At 37.7% G+C, this 25913-nt stretch overlaps 1 protein-coding gene across 5 annotated transcripts in view; it reads right to left on the minus strand.

Moving 5' to 3' along the window:
- Window positions 1-25913, minus strand: part of LOC128744082 (paxillin) — a 157509-nt gene that overhangs the window by 75652 nt on the left and 55944 nt on the right. The window contains exon 1 of one of the 5 annotated variants that reach the window (XM_053840849.1): window positions 25491-25646. The exons of 1 other annotated variant lie outside the window; for it this stretch is intronic. In XM_053840849.1, coding sequence (XP_053696824.1) covers window positions 25491-25578 — 88 coding nt within the window. In that variant the 5' untranslated portion in view covers window positions 25579-25646. Of the gene's footprint in view, window positions 1-8686; window positions 9258-17087; window positions 17146-25490; window positions 25647-25913 lie in introns of those variants that run through there. 3 more of the 5 variants (XM_053840852.1, XM_053840854.1, XM_053840855.1) reach the window with 3 other exon arrangements.

Below are 25913 nucleotides of genomic sequence, written 5' to 3' on the forward strand. Positions count from 1 at the left end.
TTCCCCTACGGCTCCATGAAGATAGTCATTCAAAAAAAAAACATGGATTGCAGTACCACGGATTGGCACTGGGGGGCTTATCCGAATTGAAAAATTCCAAAACTACATGAAAGTATATTAAATCATCTTGTGTTTCACCCATCCTTTTTTTTAAATTCGTAGGCAAAACGAAATGGCGGCATTGAAACATAAAAGCAAGGTTTTTAGTCGAAAAAATTGATTTTAAACATTTCTAAAATATACAAAAAATGCAATATCGGAAAAAGGATGGGTCAAACACTAGATACATTTGTTGGCTTTAAAACAAAAAAAGAATCATGAGAATTGCTTAAGCCGTTCTTGCGATATTTATGGTACCGACTTTCAACACCTGGTTTCGAGAAAAACGGCGTTGAAGTTTTTATTCGCTGTGTAATCGCTCCAGACATACGTGGTACAAATAGCTGTATCTTTGTCAATTTTTGGAATTCATCCAAACGGCTTCAAACACATATGGTCAGAATGTTAATCTTTCGAAATAATCAATAAAAAAAATTCGGTTTTTGAAAATTGAAAAAGTACTATGCCCCCTTAAGAAGTGAGGACACTGACTCGAGTGTAAAAACTATCGAGGTATTACATTGTTAAATTCTGCCTATAGGATGCTCGACGAATCAGGTATTTACCGTGAGTCAGTTACTAGACAAGTTTGCAGACACATCCAAAATGGAGTTGACCGAACGGAGTCAGTGCAGCGCAGATTCATACGTTTCGCACTTCAGAGGTAGCCCTGGAACGACCCTGACAGATGCCCTGCTATGAACAACATTGCAGACTCGTCGATCTTGGCCTGTTGAACACACGTCGCGACGAGATCAGAATAATGGCTGTCGCCGACATGCTGACCTCGATTGGTAGATTGCCCATGTCTACTCGCGAACCTCAACGTATACGCTCAAAGTCGTGTTCTACGTAACGGTCCATTTCTGCGTGTACCGCTTCGGCGAACCAACTACAGCACCTTTAGCACAATCACCGGTCTGCAACGCCATTTCAATTGCTTTATACATAGCTTCGACTTAAAAGTCAGCCGCGAGGTACTGAAAACTCGTTTCCTGGCACTAGCACGTAGATTCTAGGTTAAGTGTATCAGTAGAGGCAAAAGACCTGTTGATATTTTTATACAAAAAAAACAAATAAACATCTATTTGTGGACTTTAAGGCGGTGTATGATTCAGTCAAACGAAATGAGCTGTGATAGATAATGCTAGAACATGGTTTTCCGACGAAACTAATTAAGCTGATTCGTACCACGCTTGATGGGTCAAAATCATGCATCAAAATAGCGGGTGCCTTTGGGCCTTTTAATTGATAAGCATCGCTACTGATCGGGATTTCCCATGAACAGCGTCAAAACGAAGTACATAGTTGCGGGCAGGGAACGTGGAAGTACATATGGTGTTAGCGTGGTGTTAGTATCAGGATGGAGCTGGATGGGTAACAATATAAAATAGTGTAGGATTTCGTATACCTTAGTACGCTCTTGACATGTGACAAAGCACAGTGGTCCAGGAGACATTAGGCGGCGGAAAGTAAGGTTTCTAGCCTAAAATTGACCTTCCAGACAAAACTTGTGTTCGACAAAGTTGTTGCACGTAGAAAGGCGCTCATTCGTGTGCTATCAAATTTTAAGGTGGTTATTATTTTCAAACAAATCGAAAATCTAACTTTTTTATTTTGAAAAATAGAAGTAAACATTGTTCATCAAAGTTGTAGAACTATTTCATGCAATTTAAAAAAAAATTTTGTTGTATCTCTTCAATTGACTGATTTGGAGCCATTTTTCTGAGTCAATTTAGGGTGACTCTTTAAAAAACAGTTTTTTCTTTGTAACTTTTTAATAGCGAAATTCTCGCAAATCTTATCTTCAAATGACTTTTAGAACTCTTTAAAACAAAACTTTTGCAGTATAAAGCGTGCTTATACATTGGGCCAATCATGACTAATTAGCATTTTTCTTTATAAAATAAGCCTTTTTCAAATGTTGATATCTTCAGTGGGGGCAAACGAAAAAAATATTTTTTGATGGCATTTTGAAGGGCATACTTTGCTCTTTACTATATATACGACTTGAAGATATGTTATTTTTTTATATCGAATAAATTAAATTTGAAAACAACAAGTTTTACACATAATTCAACGCTTTTGAATCTAAATTTGAATGCAAGCATGAACTAGAAAGTACTAAATCGCATAAAGATGGGTTTTTTGGTTCAAACATTATTCCAGTGTGACAAAAATTACCTTTCTTCAATATTTATTTTATTGAAAACATCTGCAATGCTTCGTTTTTTGGCAACTAGTCAAAGCGTCTATGTTTCGTGACTTTTTTGAACAGCGTGATTTTTTACAAAAATGCCCATAAAAAATTACAAAATTATCAGAATTACCAAACACTTTTATTTATTTATTTATTTATCTGCTTCAATTGTGGCTTGATTATTTTATGCGGTTGTTTATGTACTAATGTTTGAAACTATTGATTTTCAGTATTGCAATTAATTTGAGATACTGAATGCGCCAATCGCTTGCGGCAAATTTCTGAAAAAATCGGTGCAAAAGGGCGCAGTTGTGGGATTCAATTCATCCAGACGAAAAGAAAAAGAACGTTTAACCGTTATGTGTGCGACAAAAAAACACCTTTAGCAAGGCGACAAGAGTACCCGGGTACCCAAAATTGATATTGTTATAACATGAACAATTTTAGACCGATTTCGATGAAATAGGTGTCATTTGATTCGTTAATTTATCTAGTTATGAATTATTTGGTCATTTGGCCATTAAAAGACATACGGGGCCCGAAAATCCGGAATTCTGACAGAGTGTCCGCTGTGAGGTAGAGAACTGATTGTATTGCAGGAAAATCAGTCATGCGGATATAAAAACACTAAAAATTCATACAATGAACTATTTCATATTATGAGATGAATCAGGTTGGCCATTCCGGAGTAGGTTTCTGTGGGGTCATGGGTGGCCAATCTAGGATTGGAGGTAAAACCTAGCAATATGGGTATCAAAGTTCTTGGAATTAGTTCGGTAGGTGATATTTTTTACATTTCGATGTATTTTCATTGGTTATTTCGAAAATGGTTTCTACGGGGTCACATATGATACCGCAGGATTCAAGATCAGAACAGTTCAAAGCGTAAAACCATCCGTTATACATTTGGAACCAATTCCGAAATTATTAATCAGTACTAAACTGGCCACATTAGTTCAAAACATCTAAGAGGTCCGCTAAACCAATTCTAATATTGGATTAGGCCCAACTGGCCATCTGTAACCGTACAGGAACCCAATTCTTCTTGGCCAATGCGATCTAAAGTCACCAATTTATAAAATAAGATGAAAAAAGGGTCCACAATGTCAAGTTCAAAGCTAATAGCTTTGCTGAAAGCTTATATTCTTTCAAAACAAGCGGCTTCCCACGTTTTACCGGACGTTGCTCCGGAATTACCGATTCCCGGGAACTACATGTCATTCGATGGCCAAACGCTTTAACTAATCAAAACTAGATAAATATACGAATCAAATGCCACTGGTTTCATCCGAATCGATTCAAGATAGCCAAAGTTATGAACATAGCAAATCATGGGTACCCGGGTACCCTTGTCGCCCTCCTACGTAATAAAAAAAATCAAGTGCCTCTCATTGCTAATCCCCTTTATGGATATGCACAAAAAAAAACCTCAATTACTTAAGATCAACGAGTTTTACGATGTCGCAAAATTTCAATGATGTATGTTTTAAATTGAATGAGTTATAACTATTTTAAAACTGAAAAGGTACCCGGGTACCCTGTTGCACACATAGGGGAAGACGGGGTAAGAGGGCCACCCTAAGCGAATAAATTGCTAGCATAAAATGTGTACGAAAATTCACATTTTCTTGTTCCACGCATGGAAAAGCATTCATTTATCTACCATTAAAAATTATATAAAGAATAAATTAGTTTATTTATCCGTGATTTTTCATTATATTTTCGAAACGTCTAAAAATTACTCGTTCACAACCAGGCAGGATAAGAAGGACCACCAAAGGGGTAAGACGGACCATGGCGGAGTAAGGCGGATTGTTGCAGATTTGAAGGTTTCTTTGAGTTGTAAACACAATTTCAATATTATTAACTAAGTAAGAACAAGTTCTTAAGGGGTTTTTAGGTACTAAAAGAAGGTATGCTAAAAGAAGGTATAGTTTAATTTAGACACCTGCTAAAAGAAGGAACTTTACTACTAGTTCAATTTTGAAAATAAGAGTAGACGTTATTTTACTCCACTGGTTTTTATTTACTCTTTTCTTGGTGTTATTTTTGTTGATTTGTCAGCAGGACGTTTACTCTTCGAACACCATTAAATTTAGATGAAGGTAAAGAAGGCAACGTTAAGTGAATTGGAATCATCGAATTTTGATTCGGTTAGATCCAAATTTACATTGATTGTGTTATTCGAATGGCACTTGTTGGCTTGTGGCTTCTTTTGACGTGGGAGGCTCTGTGTTAGACAGGATGATCTCAGATTCAGGGATAATTTTTATTACAGGTGTACTCTATTTCGAAAAAGACACTGATGAAGCCTGATGAAGTCGTAAACGAAATGCGTATATAGTTAGTCAAATTTAACAGGAAAAAGGTTGGTTTTTCATTCAATATTTTTAAAATCTATTAAGACACTAAACAGAAGAACTTTAGGCAGTTATGAGCACTATGACGTATGGCCCTTTTACCCCGTGAAAAATTGCCCGTCTTACCCCTAGCTAACAATTTACATTATTTTGCTTTTATCTCTCAATCCGTACTATTTTATATACATTTTCCGCCACACGCAGAACAAGAATTGCCCAATTAAAGTCAGTGGTAAGAGAAACGCCAAAATATTTAGCTTTTTTTTTGCTGAAAAACCTTAAATTTGTTGCTGCTGAAATTATATCGCATGAAGACACTGCGAACGAAAAGTTTGTTTTGATTCTAGTTTTGACGTTGGATACGGCCGAGTGCCACAGGTTGTCTCGAAAGTATTTAGATAGGCTAATAAACAAAACATACTGGGGCATGTGTACAAAATTTAAGGATTTCTTGACGAAATCGATGTGGTCCCTCTTACCCCGCCGGGCCTTCTTACCCCTTGTTCCCCTAACGGTTAAAAACATTTCACTGGCATGAAAACATATGCGATGAGCGATGAGCGCACTGATGACAGCACCAACCAGCGCACGGACAAAGAACAGATAAATAACAATGTGCAACTTTGACAATGAAGTTCCCGATTCACAGACTTGATACAGATTGTTAGCATCATGTTTACCACAATGAGCCATGTAGAAAAACAGCGACACTGGCATTCTATATATATTGATTCTACTCTAGAAGCATCTTCATTTTCGTGTGGTATTTCTACCGAAAAAACTCAATAATGTTTGTCTCCATCTACCAAAAGCTGTCGCATCATCGATGACGTAACTTTCCACCCCGCAGACTCGCCATATTTCCAGAGGTAACCGATTAGAATAATTTATTAGACAAGGTTCTGTCTCCAAATTTGTTTACGGCAATAAATTTCGCAGCTGATCTCGGTATGTGGTTTCGTTTCGACCTCTTCATCTAATGAAACTAGAGAATGTGCTTCCTTCTTTCGCACTTAAATACATTCTAAACTCAATCAGCGCCTGTGTTTGGCATATTGACGCATCGCTTTTTCGGATGTCAACTGCAATTGAGCGGCGCGGTCGAATTTTGCAGAGTTCCAAAAAGAGGAAAAAAAACTGCACAGGAATTTTTTGAATTTTGAAGTGGCTATTAAAGCTACTGTGGAACAAGTGATGTGCTATTTAGTGATAAAACAGAATCAATCGGAATCAAACTTCTCGTGGAACGACAATCTAGATATTTTTTACAATCGACGGAGGGGACGGTAGAAGAAAGTAATAAAACAATAATGTTTATAGTATCCAAACAGAGTGGGACAAGACGTGAAGAGGAAAGGGCGGAAAATTAGGTAAGGGAGGGTCATTGAAGAAACGCTTAATTAAGTATGTGTATCGTTCCTCTTTACCAGAACGGGACGATCCGCTGATCGAACCAAGCTATAATGGAAGCCAGTTACATATAACCGGATTCAAACTAAACTTCTCACAGACCCTGTGCACAGGATTTCATAAATGAACATAATTGAGATGAAAAAATCAATATTTCATTTTCAAGGAGTTTCATGACCAAATTTTAACCATTTTTAAACGCAGACGGATGAATTTTGCAGGAAAATGTGACGTGTTGTATTGTGCTTTGCAGCAATTTTACGAGTTCTACGCAAATTCATATTTGAACATTAATTTTCCACTATTGACCAATACATTGAAGAAATGCTTGTTAAATAAGGAGGCATACAGAAGTATTAAATTGGAAGTGAGCGGAGGCTTAAAATTGCTAAATTCCAAATGTATGTGTGTGTGTGACGCAGAAAAAACCATGCTAATAATTTTCGCGTGGGACTCTAAGAAGGGGAATTTTCCGCAATACTTTTTCGACTATTTTGCTGAATTCAGTACAAGAAAGCCTGAAATGTAAGAATTAGTAGAAAAACTCTATGCAGTTTTTTGATGCAGATCTGTGATTTGTTGAAGTCGATGTAACCCTATCCTATCTCAAATTAGCTTTATAAGGTATTTTTGTTAAGAAATTGAATGTATTTCAATCTAAACAGATTAAACTCATCTGCAGCTTAACACAAGCATAACGAAAATGAACAAAGCGTTCACAAGGTATTTATTTTTAAAAACAAAAGTCTAGTCTAATTTAAGTTTTACATACACATTTTTTTACACAATGTGAACCCAGCAATAGGAAACGACACGGTTCTATGTAAAGAATGTATAAATAAATAAATTTCGAACCAAATCGGAGACAATTCAAACCGAATCCAATTTACGTTGACATACATCTCGTAAATAGTTTGTGCACTTTCTACTGCACTGTAACAAAAATAGTCCCTCCCGAAGTGAGTGCAACTGTGGATCTGGCGAATACAACACAACCTTGAACTTCCTGGCATGTATGTCGTGGAATGGTGTTAAATCGCCAACTGGAAACAAGGCAACGAAAAGCAAACGGAACTTAGTATCGTTAACTTTACCGGGATGCCCTGGAATGCACGGTTTAGGAAAAGACATGTTACACCAAGGAAGTATGCTACTTCCATAAATCATCTTTCGCTTTCAACGCATCGGTGGCGCGGATGCATTGCAGCAACGAAAGAATGCGAAATGTCAGTCTTGAAGCAAATGCAGTAGTAGTACCCACTCTCTCATGGTGTTGCATTTAAGCGAAACCGTTCGTTTCATTCATAGTAAAATGGATTGCAAGAAAAAAAAAGCAGCAAAGCCATATGTGACACGGCTAGGCTGTTCAGTTAGCGGTTTGAACTACAAACATAATTTTTTATTCACGGGTCACATAGAGACACAAAGATGTTCTTTGTGAGTCATTCCTTGTAGGAGCAAAAAATATATTGGTTCAGTTGTATCTAGAGAGCAAAAAAGTAATTTAGTTAGCTATAGATATGTCATACTTGCTTGCATTTCAAGGACTAGATTTTCACTCATGAAACAAATATGACTCAGATCTTACCAAAAGCTGTACAAAAAGCTAATAAATTCGGTCCAATTAGCTCTTTCAGATAAATCATAAATAAGGTATTCTTTGGTTTTCAACTTAAAAAAATCGAAAATAAGCAAAATGAAAAGGAAAATGAGACAAGAAGAACAGAAAAAACGTCGGAAAATTATATCAAAGGAGGAACATTGAAGCAGCACTTACTAGGGTCGTAATTCGTAACTACGAGATCCCCGGGTTGAAGCAGGTTATAATAAGAGCCAATTATAAGCAGACTCGAACCCAGTTTTTTCCCAGGGCGTGATGATTCGTCTGTAATGCGTAACCCTTTCTTGAGAAAATAATCTGTATCAAAATCCGGACCTGGTCCTTCCTCTTCGGGTCATGGATCAACGGCAAAGATGGTCAATAAATAATCAAACAAAAAAAACATTTCTTGCAGTGCAAGTAGATGTAACCGAAAACCCAAGGTCAAAGGCACGATCCAAATAATTCGTAGAAACACTTTGCATTGCCTCGTTAACCAACTCCGACTAACTCAACAAAACAACAAAAAAGAAAATTGAATTCTAAAAATAAACATTCCACTTTGTTCATTTCTCCGCTTGATTTCGTGTGAAATCATCGCGATCACCTCGCTTGCTTATAGGTACATGGATTTCATTTCGCACCCAGAATTTCCGTACCTACGAGTGTAATGCCATTCCATGTTTACGAGCACTGGAATCAAAGGCATAAAATAAGTGTTGACCGTGCATTTCACCACACGTCCTCTGGGCCCGGTGTACCCGTCTGTCATTGCGACTCTCTTGGTTTGGTCTGCATCGATCGCGAGAAAGCAACATAAACAAAAGTCAACAAGAAACATATGAAGATCACCAACACTACCAGAGCGCACTGTCAACCGTGAGCGTGACTGAGGTGGCGACGACGGATAAAAATCAGCATGGGTGACGTCACTTTGCCCGGACGCTTGCTGTGCCCGGAATGTGTGATGACAAATTACGATACCAAGGAATGAGTCCAAATTTGACAAATGCTTACCAGACATGTTTCCTGTCTCGTTGAAGTTTTGACTGTTCACTGCAAGCGGTCTGTCGAACTTAATTTCGCTCCAGAATATCACCTTGATTTAAAGTTGATTTTTCACGATCGTTAACTAAAACAGACTGGCACAATCTCACAAATCAATGGTTTACACCAACACGAATCATTCGCAAATCGGAGATTTTTTGTGGCAGTTAAATTTCACCTTAAAAATGATATTTTTCCAACCATTTGCGCGCACCGCCGAAAACTGATCACACAGCACCATGCACCTATTGAATAAACAATCACACACCGTGACTCGCGATCGGATTTTACCATATGACTAAACCATATTGGTCTGGATTGGTAATGTTACTGGTCGACCCGACGCTGCTGCTGCTAAGTAGCAGTGATCTCTCTCCAGCGTGCAATGATCATTCGACGTCGTCGGTGTCGAAGTGAGCAACAGCAGGGTAGTAAACTTTCATGTGGAGGAGGAGGTACAACAAATAGTATCATCAAGTAGTTGGGCCAAAATCGATTAACTATACAATAACGTTCTGTCCAAAATCAGCGCAGAGCGTTCCGTTTCGATATCGCGAGAATCGATGGTACCTTTACTGCGCTAGTACACACGCAGCGTGTGCCATGGTATAAGTGTGACTGCTACAGTTGCCATCAAAAGCGAGCGGTGTAGTGGAATGAGGATTTTGTACGAAAAATTGTGAAATAAAATAATAATAAAAGTCGATTGTCAACGCAAAAAAGTGAAATAATTTTATACTTTTATTTCATTGATTGCTTGACTTTGCAATTTTTGTCGTCTATATGTATGGAAAATAGATACCAACCTAAAACTAATCAGTCGTTGCGATTCTTGACATAGAAGAACTTTTTTGAAGACCCTATAATAAAAAAGCTATTCTAGAAATAAAAACACAGAGATAAAAGTAAACGTTTTTAAACATTCAAATTCAAAGTTATTATATTGTATCAATCCGGTTAAGAAATTATATGCCCCTAGCCATAGCCCACGAACGTCGCCTGGTAACTAATCGAAAGCGAATCGGTGGTACTCAATCAAATTTTCTATAACTTCGACGAAAAAACACTTTTTTGCTGTGATAATCTAGATTTACTATACCGGAAATAACCGGAATATATGACCAAAACGCCTAAATGTACCTCTAACGCTAGATGTAACTGATGGGACTAAATTACTGATACTTGTCTTTACCACTGAGATAGTGCATATAATTTATCAACATTACTCGCAGAAATTTTTACGCCTTTAGCTAGGATATGTTGCTACATCGTCGTAATTGCCTATTCCCGTGCTATCCAACACAAATTATTAAAAATATCAGCATTTTTATGACACACAATGCAAAACTAGTTAATCCCTAATATTTTAGTTTGTTGTCTATCACATGCGATCAATCAAAGTGAGCTGAGATCTATTTAAATGCTTTTTATCATTAAAGAAGTCCTACCAGCCAAATTTCCTACGTTTTTTCATGCGACGAAAAAGACAATGTCGACTAATCGTTTTAATTTCCGTCATTCAGAAATGAAAATAACTCACGCAAGGCATTGTCGTTATTCTACAGCCAGGAAAACTTACCAGACCTGCAGAAATTTTGTAGAATAACATTTGTCATGCCGTCCTACACAAATACATGCGCGTTAGCTTCGTAAACATTGTTGTGATTTTTAGTTCGGACGATGAAGAAAAATTTTGATGGCCGGATTTTAAAACGGTACGACGAATTTTAGAAATAAAGTCAGTTGCGTAATTTCAATATGCTTTTAGTCGCTTTTCAGTGATTTTAAAGTTCATGGATCGGAAGGTAAATGTGTTTTAGTCAAATCAGCACAAGAAATTTTGGAGTATTCATTAAATCCATCCAACAAATGATGAAAATTAGAATGGCTTTAATTATTACGACGGGAATTATAAAAAAACCCCTACACCATTTCTATAATTTCTCAATTATTTTAACATACGTTCTATCGAAGTGGAGACCTATTCCTTGGATGTCTGTTCCCTGTGGTTCTGTTTTCGAAAACAGACACTGAGGAAGCCTGCAAGTCGTAGGCGAAATACGTATCTGTCGTGAATAAAATATACATAGTAGAATTAAATTGGATAAGCTTTCTTTTTTTAATTTTAGGTTTCGTATCCCGAATAAAAATGTATAGCAAAAAAACATTAAATTTCACTGTTACAAACATTGAAAAACTTCGAAAAACCACATTGAAACAGTGAAAATCTTTGTAAAAGTTACACTGAAGTTACCATGAATATCACTGTTTTCACAGTAAATTTTAATGGAAACCGCCAATTTTACAGCGAATAAGGGGGTGATTAAGTGATGTAACACTAAATTTTTCGGCTTTTTCCCATACAAATAAAAACCAAAAACAGTAAAATTTGTGGTACATTCACTATAAGTTTTACACTGTTTTACAACGAAGTTACAATGAAATTTAAGATAAGTTCTGCAAAAAAAATGTAGGCTTTCGGATTATTAGGACAAAATAAAACCGGCTGATTAATTACGGTATTTCATGTTTTTGAAAAAGTATGATGACAATGAATTTGATAGGCTTCGAACTATTATGATTTTCGAGCCGCATTCATCGCTCATATTAGGAAAGTATTAGAGGTCAGTACACCTACTTAAACAAATTCCGCTTTTTCCCATTTACGCCTTATCTCTATCTGTTAAATCCTATCGACTCTTTATTTCATTACTGTCTTCTATCGTTCCCTCTGTCAATTGTAAACACCCTTATTCTTTTTTTCGTTCGAACATTCATTCGAAAGTTAAACGGATTCGTATTCTTGTTTTCGTTCGAATCAATTCGAACGTTCGAACGCCCCCTTCCTTTTGCTCATACGAATATGAGAATAGTGCTTCCCGATTCGTTCGAAGCAAACTATTCGTACGAATGCAGGATCCGGCTGTAAACAAGAATAAAGGTGAACATCTACCGTTATAAAAACTTAATTATATGCCTGACACCTCATTCGATGTCAAGACGTACACAACGAGGTTGGTCTATTCCATAGGAACGGAGTCTTTCCCCGAACACCCGCGTTAAGAATCGCGGCTAATATGTTGACAGACGAACAAGTAAGTCGCAAGCGCCTGCATAGTGTCGTCGTCCCGTCAGTAAAACGAATTAGATTAAACTTCTGGCTCGTCGGTTTCTACAGTAGACGGAGGAAGAGACACAATTTGTGTGTACAAATAACTCAACCTGCCAAGGATTGGACCTTAGATAGATTATTTCCTGCTTCGAAACAATTTGCATTGTTGCCGAATTATATGAAAAAATTTCCAAGAACGGTACAGTGAAGTTACAGCATAAAGTGTTGTAAACAGTAAAATTCATTGTAATCGTAAAGTTTTTACATTAATATGAAAAGTTTCTAAGAACGGTACAGTGAAGTTACAGCATAATGTGTTGTAAACAGTAAAATTCATAGTAACCGTAATGTTTTTACATTAATATTCGTTATGCATTTCTACCCGGGATTCTACTAAGACGCTCCAAAAACTTCAGATAATCGGTTTGAATCTTATCATCTGTTTACCACAAATATTTTTATAACACTAACTTCTTTTCCGGGCCCAGACCATTTCTTGCTCAGGATAAGTGTCAGAGAGTGTACGTAAGGTGTTCGCATCAGCTGTACCCGGGTAGAAATGCATAACGAATATTAATGTAAAAACATTACGGTTACTATGAATTTTACTGTTTTCAACACTTTATGCTGTAACTTCACTGTACCGTTCTTGGAAATTTTTTCATATAATTCGGCAACAATGCAAATTGTTTCGAAGCAGGAAATAATCTATCTAAGGTCCAATCCTTGGCAGGTTGAGTTATTTGTACACATAAATTGTGTCTCTTCCTCCGTCTACTGTAGAAACCGACGAGCCAGAAGTTTAATCTAATTCGTTTTACTGACGGGACGACGACACTACCCGAATAAAAAAGTATAGCGAAAAAACATTAAATTTCACTGTTACAAACATTGAAAAACTTCGAAAAACCACATTGAAACAGTGAAAAACTTTGTAAAAGTTACACTGAAGTTACCGTGAATACCGCTGTTTTCACAGTAAATTTTAATGGAAACCGCCAATTTTACAGCGAATAAGGGGGTGATTAAGTGATGTAACACTAAATTTTTCGGCTTTTTCCCATACAAATAAAAACCAAAAACAGTAAAATTTGTGGTACATTCACTATAAGTTTTACACTGTTTTACAACGAAGTTACAATGAAATTTAAGGTGAGTTCTGCAAAAAAAATTGTAGGCTTTCGGATTTTTAGGACAAAATAAAACCGGCTGATTAATTACCGTATTTCATGTTTTTGAAAAGATATGATGACAATGAGTTTGATAGACTTCGAACTATTATGATTTTCGAGCCGCATTCATCGCTCATATTAGGAAAGTATTAGAGGCCAGTACACCTACATAAACAAATCCGCTCTTTCCCATTCACGCCTTATCTCAATCTGTTAGATCCTATCGACTCTTTGTTTCATTACTGTCTTCTATCGTTCCGTCTGTCAATTGTAAAATCTACCGTTATAAAAACTTAATAATATGCCTGACACTCATTCGATGTCAAGACGTAGAAACAACGAGGTTGGTCTATTCAATAGGAACGGAGCCTTTCCCCGAACACCCGCGTTAAGAATCGCGGCTAATATGTTGACAGACGAACAAGTAAGTCGTAAGCGCCTGCATAGTGCCGTCGTCCCGTCAGTAAAACGAATCAGATTAAACTTCTCAATCGGTGGTTTCTACAGTAGACGGAGGAAGAGACACAATTTGTGTCTACAAATAACTCAACCTGCCAAGGATTGGACCTTAGATAGAGATGATTTCCGGTGGCCATTTGCTTCGAAACAATTTGAATTGTTGCCGAATTATATGAAAATTTTTCCAAGAACGGTACAGTGAAGTTACAGCATAAAGTATTATAAACAGTACAATTCATTGTAATCGTAAAGTTTTTACATTAATATGAATAAATTATATGAAAATTTTTCCAAGAGCGGTACAGTGAAGTTACAGCATAAAGTGTTGTAAACAGTAAAATTCATAGTAACCGTAATGTTTTTACATTAATATTCGTTATGCATTTCTACCCGGGTATGCAGGCGCTTGCGACTTACTTGTTCGTCTGTCAATATATTAGCCGCGATTCTTAACGCGGGTGTTCGGGGAAAGACTCCGTTCCTATGGAATAGTCCAACCTCGTTGTGTACGTCTTGACATCGAATGAGGTGTCAGGCATATAATTAAGTTTTTATAACGGTAGATGTTCACCTTTATTCTTGTTTACAGCCGGATCCTGCATTCGTACGAATAGTTTGCTTCGAACGAATCGGGAAGCACTATTCTCATATTCGTATGAGCAAAAGGAAGGGGGCGTTCGAACGTTCGAATTGATTCGAACGAAAACAAGAATACGAATCGGTTTAACTTTCGAATGAATGTTCGAACGAAAAAAAGAATAAGGGTGTTTACAATTGACAGAGGGACGATAGAAGACAGTAATGAAATAAAGAGTCGATAGGATCTAACAGATAGAGATAAGGCGTAAATGGGAAAAAGCGGAATTTGTTTAAGTAGGTGTACTGACCTCTAATACTTTCCTAATATGAGCGATGAATGCGGCTCGAAAATCATAATAGTTCGAAGCCTATCAAATTCATTGTCATCATACCTTTTCAAAAACATGAAATACCGTAATTAATCAGCCGGTTTTATTTTGTCCTAATAATCCGAAAGCCTACAATTTTTTTTTTCAGAACTCACCTTAAATTTCATTGTAACTTTGTTGTAAAACAGTGTAAAACTTACAGTGAATGTACCATAAATTTTACTGTTTTTGGTTTTTATTTGTATGGGGAAAAGCCGAAAAATTTAGTGTTACATCACTTAATCACCCCCTTATTCGCTGTAAAATTGGCGGTTTCCATTAGATATCCAGCGATATTCATGGTAACTTCAGTGTAACTTTTACAAAGATTTTCACTGTTGCAATGTGGTTTTTCGAAGTTTTTCAATGTTTGTAACAGTGAAATTTAATGTTTTTTCGCTATACATTTTTATTCGGGTAGTTTAGACCTTTAATTTCACTGTTACAAGACATCGAAAAACCACATTGAAACTGTGAAAATCTCTGTAAGTTACACTGATGTTACCATGAATATTGATGTTTTCACAATAAACTTTAATGTAAACCGCCGATTTTACAACGTATAAGGGGGTGATTAAGTGCTGTTACAGTAAATTTTTCGACTTTATATAGAAAATTTAAAAACTTTTACAGTAAAATTACAACGTAAATTGCTGTAAACAACAAAGCTTGATGTTTCAACATTAATATTTGCTGTGCATTTTTATCCGGGGATGCCCGTGTATTAGTTTCAGCCACGAGGCTAATCATTTCAAATTTATTAAATATATTTTATTAGATACCACAATAGATCAAAATAATGGTCGCAGTGGTCAAATCTTCCGACAAAAAAAAAATATATTTTATACATTTAACATATTTTTACTCGGGTACTAAATATATTTACCCGTATTAAATATTTAACGAAAGTTTCCCCCTTCTTCTACACGATCTTAAATCTGTCAAATCCCACACTCTTAAACGAATTTACCTGTAAATTAGTTAGATTTAGCTAAAACTTGGTTAAACCTACTCAAAATGTCCTTAAAGTGTACAAACTCAGATTTTGAGTAGTTGTTTAAAGAAAAACGTTGGTACAGTAGGATTTCGAATTTGGCAACAAATACGTGTCGCCTATGTTGCCAAAATCGAAACCGTACCAAAATCGAGACCCTTTTTCGATATGAAAAAATTTAATGTAAATCCTTTAGAAATTGACTAAATATCATTAATCAACGATTGCCACCATTTTATGTTTAAAAAATCCGACAAGAGCTATCCGTCCGGTGCAAATAAGTTATTGGCACCCTGCGGTAGGACGTAGTCCTACGGCAATAAAAATATTGTTCGAAATCACATAACTTTTTTTCATGAACATACGGAGGGCATCATTTCTTCGTCATTTAAAGCATGTATGCGGAAATTAATTGATATTTAAGCATATTTTTGGAAGTAAAATATCTTGTGTTGCCAAAAACGAATACTTTTGTTGCCAAAATCGAGGCATGCCAAAATCGAACCATGCCAAATTCGAAATCCAACTGTAGTAGGAACTCAAAAGTGTATTATTTGTCACAGAGAATAATTCAATTATCCGTAGCAAGTAGTCAAAATTGGTTGAATTTTTTACCCGAAATTTGAGTTTGTACACTTTAAGGGTATTTTGAGTAGTTTTAAAAAAATGATCGATTCAAGCAATCGTTACTTTCCAGGATGCCTTCAAGTATTGGCTGCGTTAGTGTGAGATAAGATAAGATTTAAGGACATTTTGAGTAGATTCATCCAAATTTTAGCTGAATCCGACCTATTTACAGGTAGATTCATGTAACAAGAGTTGTTATGGTGAGGTGAACACTTATAAAATATTAAATATATTTATCACATATTAAATATTTATGCGGGAAATGATTTACCCCGTGGTTTCAGTTTTGCGTAGGGAGCGAGCTACGATTCTTACTACGGAAACATGACATCATGTCAGGAGCCTGGGTTTGGTTATAGACTAGGCTCTTGTATCTAGATAGAATTAACAAAAAGGCGAATGTCGCAAATGTAAACAAAATGGGTGAGAGTTATTTTTTCTGGACCAGCATAGGAAAATCAACTCTCACCCGGTTTGTTTACGCTTGCGACATTCGCCCTTTTGTTAATTCTATATATGAGATTAGGACTCTCGACAAATCGATTTTCTTTCTGTTTTATATTCGTAGTTCTCATATATTTAAAAATGCATACGGCATATTGCATGCCAATCCGACAAACTTTTAATAAATTACACGCACATTTCTATTGACGTGTCAGAACGATTGAAGAAGGACTTTTCTAGTATCAGCGTTACTATCAAAATGTAGGAAAAATGATACAACCTTGTTGGAAGAAAGTACACCAGAAATATTCAACTCCAAACACCGTCTGTACATTTGCTAATGTGTGTAACTACGATCGCTTATACAGCCACGGCATACCGCCGCGGCCACAACGGCTGGCATTGACTATTAACCAAAACGAATATGCGAGAAACACAGAAATGAGTAATGATTCGCGTTTCTGCATCGCGGATGAGATGGACCACATTTCCGAGAAGATAAAACTGTTATCCATCTCAAGGGTTCGGGACACGAATCGACCGTAAGCGCGCCGCAGTCGTCTGCTCAGAAGAATTTACCTCATCAAGAACCAAATATACGAACACATGTATGTACCGCTTGAAATGATGTCATAAAATACACTATCGTTGCACATAGATAAACAATCCCACGTCGTCGCCCTGATAAACGAAACCCACGTGCAAATGGAGGGTTGTAGTATTTTAAACACTACTGCTTTAACTAGTATTTCTAATCGAGAATTGCAGCTGGGGCGGACGACAGGAAGTGGAATGTGCTAAACAAAAAAACGACTAAAAACCTTCATATCGCAGGCACTAGGCAGGCAGGCGAGACGACCTTCCCCAGGAACGTACGTAACGTACGTCTATACCGTACATAAGTTCATCCCACGTCATCTCCCATTCAACTCGCACAAATCGAAATCTTGGACTGCGCGAAGCTAATCGTGAATGAAACAGTACACACGATTCTAATTTTGTATCGGCTACAAGTGGCAAATAAGGTAATCGAATGTGTTTTGATCCGTTCGACAGTAGAGTAAAGCTTAAGTCCATCCGTAGGATGTTTGCCCTATTTACCTAGAAACCGAGCTTGTTTGCCAATGCTAAGTTCTGGGCGAGTGGGCGGTAAAATGCACTGAGTGGAACTTCAAAGCTTTGCTGCGTTGCAATTCAGCTACAGCGCATTCTGTCGGTAAATTTTGTAAGCATGCATATTGCACATGTTTTGCTGTTCTATAAGTACAACTGAAATTTTGGTATTTTGATTGCTGAAATGATACAATGTACTGATTAAAATAATAACATAAAGCTATTTCAACCATAAAACCATATATACAAGAAATACGCTGTTTTTATTATTTGAGTCTAGTGGTTTTGCACCACGAAATTTATATCACGTTAGAAGTTACTGTTAAGCAAATTCATACAGAAAAGGCCTGATTTTGCTCTAGCTCTCTTTAACTATCTAATGGATAATAGATTATATAGCTTCTGAGCTACATCCTAAATGTGTTTTGAACGGACAACATAAAAAATGTGTTTAGAACAGACTTCTTTAACATCACAACATTCTGACCGTTGCAACAAAAATATTTCATGAACTTTGATAATTTTGAAGAAGACATCTAGAACAAAACGGTCGATTTCAGAAATTTTCTGTGAATAAATTAAATGCTTTATTTGAATTTTACGATTTGAAAAAATATCTGGGTACAGCGTTGGACAAAAAAAATTCAAAGTATTTCTTGCATGGCACTTATTCAGATAATTATTTGTGCATGAAAATTAAAACTTCAGCGTTTTTTGAACGCAGTTTCATGAAAAAATAGAAAAAATAGATCTAAGTAATGATCGCATCGTTTTTGCGATGTTGTCTGTTAGAGTGTTAATTATAAAACTATTTATATGATCGAAAAGGGGTACTAACTCTTAAAGCCTACATCATTTTTAGAACCGAACAATTCACCGCACCGGCAGAAACGTAGGTCACATTTTCTTTAAAAGTTAGTTTTGTATCCAGCAGAATTCCCAAGTCTTTTACGTTTTCACATACTCCTAGTGTTATTAATGCGTCATTCCTGATAATTGCAGAGCTTGAAATCAATGGCACATAATGGTTTCATGTATTTTAGAGTAAAAATGATATTGTTCAAAGGAGAAATATATACAAGCCTAAATGACTGCCTTGTGGAACAGCAGATATGGCGAAGAATGGCGAAGAGATAACGCTACCTACTTTACCGGACATTAAGCGTGCAGTAAGGTATGACTTGAACCAGCAGAGCATATTACCGCTTACTCCCAATTGTTGAAGTTTGGTAACTGCAATCAGATGATTAATTTTATCAAAAGCTGCCGACAAATCAGTCTTATTTTTCTTCAACTAGCCTTCAAGAGCCAAGGTTGTTCCTGCCGTAACAAGAATTCCTCTCCGTTGTCCTCAATCCTGACGGCCAGGACTACATTGTACTCGGTCCGGCCACACCTTGAGGAAAGGAGCAATTGAAATCTGCAGAGAAGCACTCGACTGGAATCCACAAGGACAGCGTAGAAGAGGCAGACCCAGAGGTTCATGACGACGGAGCTTAACCAACGACATCCGGGCTGTAGACGAGAACCTGTCCTGGCGGCAGGTAAAAGCCATGGCGGGTAACCGTCAGCAGTGGAGATCTCTGATTTCATCCCTGTGTTCTGCCGGACCGGCGAACATGAACACATAAGTAAGTATGTACTCGGTTCTGGACTACTCGTCGCCAATTTGTTGCGCGTCTCGACACAGCCAAGTCGGTTTCAATCTGGTCGAGCCATCGGACACGTTGCGCTGCTCTATTCCTGGTGCCGGTGGGATTCTTGAAGAGAACGGATTTCACTGCACAGTCGTCCAGCATCCTCGCGACGTGGCCGGCCCACCGTAGTCTCTCAACTTTCGCCAAGGGTATGATGGAAAACTCTCCAAGTAGTGCTGGCAAATTCATGATTCATACGCCTACGCTTGTATTCTGCCAAAAATACTCCGCAGCACCTTTCGTTCAAATACGGCAAGTTTACGAATGTCATCCTTAAGCAAAGTTACTGTCTCCAGTCCGTAGAGGATTACCGGTCTGATTAGCGTTTTGTACATCGTCAGCTTTGTGCGGCGGCGCCCAGCTTGAATGCGTCGTTAAATCTTCTTACTCGTATTATTGTCGGCGGTGACCAGAGATCCCAGATATATGAACTCATCAACCACTTCCAGTTCATCGCCATCAGTAGTCACTGTCCGTGGGAGGCGAACGTTGCTTTCTCTGAAACCTCTTCCTACCATATATTTGGTTTTCGGCGCATTAATTTGTAAGGTAACCCTATCCTCCTAGCCTCCGTTTTTAGTCTGGCGTAGATTACCTCCGCTGTCCCAAGGTTTCTAGTAATGGAGTCGAGGTCGTCTGCGAAGGCTAGGAGTTGGCTACTCTTGCTGAAGATCGTTTCTCTCGTTTCGATGCCCACTCGCCGGATCACACTTTCAATAGCGATATTGAACAACATACAGGACAGTCCATCCCCTTGCCGCAACCCTCTGCGCGATTCGAAAGGACTGGAGAGTGTCCCCGAAACGCGCACGTAACACATCACTCGCTCCAGAGTACCTTTGATCAGCCGCGTCCATTCGTCCGGGAAACCGTACTCGTGCATTATCTGCCAAAATGTTAATCTTGTTAATATCAAACGGAAAGAAGGTGGTTTGCCATCTACAATGTTTATGAATGATGAAGCAGCCTCTACCACCGATAGCAAATGTGCTATGTTTGCAAAATACTTTATGAATATATTCAACTCTGATTCAATTTCGCCAGTAGTGTAACCGAGGCTTTGTCTTTCGTTCCAAGAGATGAAATTTCGGTTGAATCTTTCTTGGTCACTGCTGAACACGTGGCCAATGCCATTCGTAGTACAAAACAATCATACTGCCCGGGACCTGATGGTATACCTGTTGCTTTACTGAAAAAATGCTGCGACGCGCTAAAATCTCCAATAGCCACTATTTTCAACCTCTCGTTACGAAGGCAAATTTTTCCTGAATGCTGGAAATCATCGTTTATGTTCCCTGTGTTCAAGAAAGGTGACAAGCATAGTGTGGAGCACTACCGTGGTATCACTTCATTGTGTGCTTGCTCCAAGATATTTGAAGCCACAGTCTATGACCATCTACTGTTTCATGTAAAATCCTACATCTCTACATCACAACATGGTTTTTATCCTGGCCGATCAGTCTCAACCAACTTACTGGAGTTTACCTCGCTTTGTCTGCGTACAATGGAACAGGGTAACCAGATCGATGCTATTTACACTGACCTGAAAGCGGCATTCGATCGAGTCAATCATGATATCCTGCTAGCCAAACTCGACAAATTAGGAGTGTCAACTAATTTACTTTCATAGCTTAACTCTTACCTACGCAATCGTAAAATCGCTGTTAAATTGGGCCCCAGTCAATCGAGATGGTTCCAGAACGGTTCTGGATTTCCACAAGGCCACAAGGACCTTTGCTGTTTTCGCTGTTCGTGAACGATGTCACTCGACTGTTACCTCCTGGAACAAGGCTGTGCTACGCTGATGATTTAAAAATTTATCTGCCAATTGAAACCACATCAGATTGTTTGCGTCTCCAGAAATTGATCAATTTGTTTGCCGATTGGTGCAACTGTAATCGTATGCTAATCAGTATTCAAAAATGTACTGTAATCAGCTTTACTCGTAAAAAACAGCCCCTAGTATTTGATTACTGTATTAACGGTTCGTCACTACAACGGAGTAACTCAGTAACAGATCTAGGCGTTGTACTGGATTGCCAAATGTCATTTAGGCAACACTATACCTTTATCATCAATAAAGCGTATCGTCAGCTTGGCACTATATTCCGAATTGGTAGAGAATTCCATGATCCAGGTACTCTACGTACTCTTTACTGCTCCTTAGTGCGTTCCGTTCTCGAAACTAGCTGTGTGGTGTGGGATCCTCATTATGAATATTGGATACTTCGAGTTGAACGGATTCAAAAATGCTTCATCCGTAAGATTTGCAGTATGCTACCCTGGAGTAACCCTGATACTCTGCCGCCTTATGAGGAACTTTGTCAACTAGTAGGAATTGCGCCTCTTGAGCAGCGACGAAAGGACATCATCGTCAAGACTGCTCATAAGATTCTGTTGGGTACTCTGGACTGCCCTGCTGTTTTATCGCGGCTTCAGTTACACTGCCCTCGTCGACCGCTACGGAATCAACAGCTTCTGCGTGTCGATTCGCACCGAACAAATTATGGACTTTATGAACCAATTCGTCGAATGGCTTTGGAGTATAATCGTCGCGGAAACAACATGTCTTTTTAGTTACTTTTGTACATTTGTAAAGTGTGTGTATTGTATTTAGTAGTTTTTTATTGATTTGTTCCTATTGATTTATGTTTGTACAACTGTTTCAAAAGATACTGGGTTTTTGTGCCGCTTTGAGTAAGAATATGAGACTTACTCAAGGTGGCTTTTCACAATCTAATCACAATTCATTAAGACTCACTGTCGGATGAAGTAAATAAATAAATAATAAATAATAAATAATAGCTGTTCTCGTTCAACTATATCGTATCGCCCTGAAATCCACGAAAATATGATGCGTGGGCACGTTGTACCCTGGAGATTTCTGGAGGAATTGTCGGAGAGTAAAAATTTGATCCGTAGTAGCACGGGACCCCATAAAACCCGCCTAATACTGCCCTACGAATTCTCTAACTACTGGGGATAAACGATGCAACAAAATCTGGGAGAGTACCTTGTAGGCGGCGTTAACCACCATGATGCCGCGGTAGTTACAGCAATTTAGCCGGTCGCCCTTTTTATAGACGGGACAGACCACACCTTCCATCCACTCACCCAGGAGTTTCTTCTCCTCCCAAATACTTGACATTATCCAGTGGAGTGCCAATGCTAGTGGTTTTTTGCCATTTTAGTAGAGTTCTGCCGGAAGTCAGTGCTTTCCAGCGGCTCTACTATTTTTCAGCTGGCTGATTTCTCACCGAATATTTTTGTTATTGTTTGTAAACACTCCTAGGTTAACTTCCGTTCCATCTCCTTCTGTTATATCGTCACAGAGATGCCCATCAAAGAACTGCTTCCACTTGTCGACCACTTTACGTTTGTATCCAGGTTTTCCTCCTCGTACCTACAGATATCAGGTTTCGATGTGCATCCTTTACGAGATTGGTTCACCTTCTCGTAGAACTCATTAGCCCGAAATAATTGTTCTAGCTCTTCACGATCTCTGTCCTCGTTCTAATGCTTTTTCCTCCTCAGGACCGTGGTCAACTCAATCCGCGCTAGTCGATACTTGACCCAATTTTCCCTCTAGGCAATACTTATATATTTTTTACAAGCTCTTTTTGTTTCTCTCCATCGGCTCGGATAACCATCGAATAACAACTGCCGTAGGGAAATCCACAGACGAATTCTTGCTTGCTCCAGAGGACCCTAGGTCTGGTAAACCGGTAGTCGGTTACGCGCGCGAGATATGGACGACAACGCTCAACGGGGACAAGTGCTGGATGTTTTCTAACGTCGTATGCCTAAGACAATCTTGGATGAATCACGAGCTGGCGAAACCTACTTGCCAATTATAGGGTATGTTGCTACATCGTCGTAATTGCCTATTCCCGTGCTATCCAACACAAATTATTAAAAATATCAGCATTTTTATGACACACAAAGCAAAACTAGTTATTCCCTAATATTTTAGTTAGTTGTCTATCATACGCGATCAATCAAAGTGAGCTGAGATCTTTTTAAATGGTTTTTATCATTAAAGAAGTCCTACCAGCCAAATTTCCTACGTTTTTTGTGCGACGAAGAAGACAATGTCGACTAATCGTTTTAATTTCCGTCATTCATAAATGAAAGTAACTCATGCAAGGCATTGTCGTTATTCTACAGCCAGGAAAACTTGCCTGACCTGCAGAAATTTTGTAGAATAACATTTGTCATGCCGTCCTACACAAATACTTACACGTTAGCTTCGTAAACATTGTTGTGATTTTTAGTTTGGACGATGAAAAATTTTGATGGACGGATTTTAAAATGGTACGAAGAATTTTAGCAATAAAGTCAGTTGCGTAATTTCAATAATATGCTTTAATAGTCGCTTTTTAGTGATTTCAAAGTCCACGGATCGGAAGGTAAGTGTTTTTTAGTCAAATCAGCACAAGAACTTTTGGAATATTCATTAAATCCATCCAACAAATGATGAAAATTAGAATGGTAAAGCCTTATTACGACGGGAATTAGAAAAAGACCCTACTATTTCACACACATCTGATGGCTTCATATAACTTCCATAAGTATAACTAGATTTTTGACTATTGCAGAAATTTTGGAAAGCAAGCAAATGTCTGATGCGAGGAATAACTAATTGGGAGAGCTAGAAAATTTCGATATCGATATCGGGGCGATGGCAGGTGGGTTCACATTCATGTTCTTCCGGCTGGTACCCGAGTGTTTTACTAACTAAACTACTGCGACCCGCTATCTTAGGTAGCATCAAACCTAATTTTGTTTTATTTTTAATTCTATTACTCCCCGTATACGCGTTACACACTTCCCGATGCAATTATTTTGCGATATACGATATTATTTTTCTTTGACTGCTCTTTGTTTCAACCACCGAGCACATAGACTATTATCTGTCGGATTTGCAAATTGGAGCTACTCACTTCATAATTTTATTAAGTTTTATTAGTTTTTACGGAAAGATATACCTCATTGAAAATCATCAACGTGCAACTAAAATATGCAGTGTGGAAGTTACTCAGGCAAATCGTTTATGAACGTAGTGAAGTTACATTAGATAAGTTTGATTTCATGCCGATAAACTTAACACATGATTGCTATCTTTCGCAGTAAGATATGATTGAAGAAGATCAATATTTTTCAAGCGAGTACTTTAACTTTCTATCAAAGCACTATGCCTTGCGCTATGAGATAGCCACGCTGTACCGCAATCAAATTGAAAACCGTTACAATTTATAAAATTAGACGGCATTTACTTTTCAGTAGAGATAGTCATTAATTATACAGCCCGGACTCGATTATCCGGGTGACAATTTTGATTTTCAGCCCGGATAATCGAATCATCATTTTTGGTACAAAAAATTTTTAGGCAAGTCAAGTTTTTTGACTTTTAGGTATCAAAAATGTTTTATTTATTATTGATCTATCTTCCCAAAAGTCAGAAAATTCCTTTCTTACGATTTTTTCCACTGATAATTTTTTGGTGCCATATTATTTTTTGTATGTTATGTTCTTCAATATTTAGGTATTATAAACGTTTTTTTATTATTGATCAATCTCCCCTAAAGTCATAAAATTCCTTTTTTGCAATTTTTTTATTGATGATTACAATGATTATGATGACGGTAATGGTGATGATGATGATGATTTTTAGGTAAAAAAATTGATTCCATCATCGCAGCATTTATTTTTGTTTTGTTCGCCGATAAAAGCAATATAAGAAAGGAATTTTGTAGCTTTAGGGAGGTGTATCAACTTGTCAAGTTGGAATCATCATGTAGCATTAAAACTATAACGTTAAGGTTTAAAATAAATCATTGAAAAAAACTAATTTTTTTTCACCCGGATAATCGAGTCTAAAAACCCGGATAATAGAATCCCCGGATAATCGAAACCCCGGTTAATCGAATCCCCGGATAAGCGAGTCCGGCCTGTAGTACCATACACAAAAATCAAAGGAAAGTTCGTTTTTCAAAATCGTAAAACTAATAACACTGTTTGTACTGAGTATAGATTTAATAAAATAACATAACATAATAAAATAAGATAACAATCTTAACACGAAAAAAACAATAATTTCTTTGAAAAATGGAAATATTGTAGCAATTTTAACGAATAATTTGTAAAAATAATGAAAAACGTAAAAATATCGACTAGTTAGTTTAGAATATAAACAAATTTTGACTCACATCCAGGGGCGATCCCCCCTTCCCGCAAGGTACACCGGTAGGGTTGCCGTGCTCCAGGGTCCCACTTTCCGTAACAGGTCCTATCCATCACTTTATGATTGCAGAACTATACCACTGAACTATATACAAGTACACATAATATCACAACCGAGAGAATCACCATGCGTCTCCACATATCACATCTGACCAGAGTACCGTAGAGTGTTTTTATTGATGGTTGCTTATTCTCTGAAACACGGCAATTTCGAAGCAGACCAACAGATTTGTGGTGAACGTTTTAATTTATACACCAGTCTACCTTTTCAACAGCCATAAATTATTCGCCACCGTATTGAATGAATTAACTTCTGCAGCACAATCAATCTAAAAATACGGAATAGCATAAAACCTCTCAACTCTTGGCTCGATGCGATGCGTCTGCTG

The sequence above is a fragment of the Sabethes cyaneus genome, chromosome 3 (assembly GCF_943734655.1).
Source record: "Sabethes cyaneus chromosome 3, idSabCyanKW18_F2, whole genome shotgun sequence".
NCBI classification, from domain to species: Eukaryota; Metazoa; Arthropoda; class Insecta; order Diptera; family Culicidae; genus Sabethes; species Sabethes cyaneus.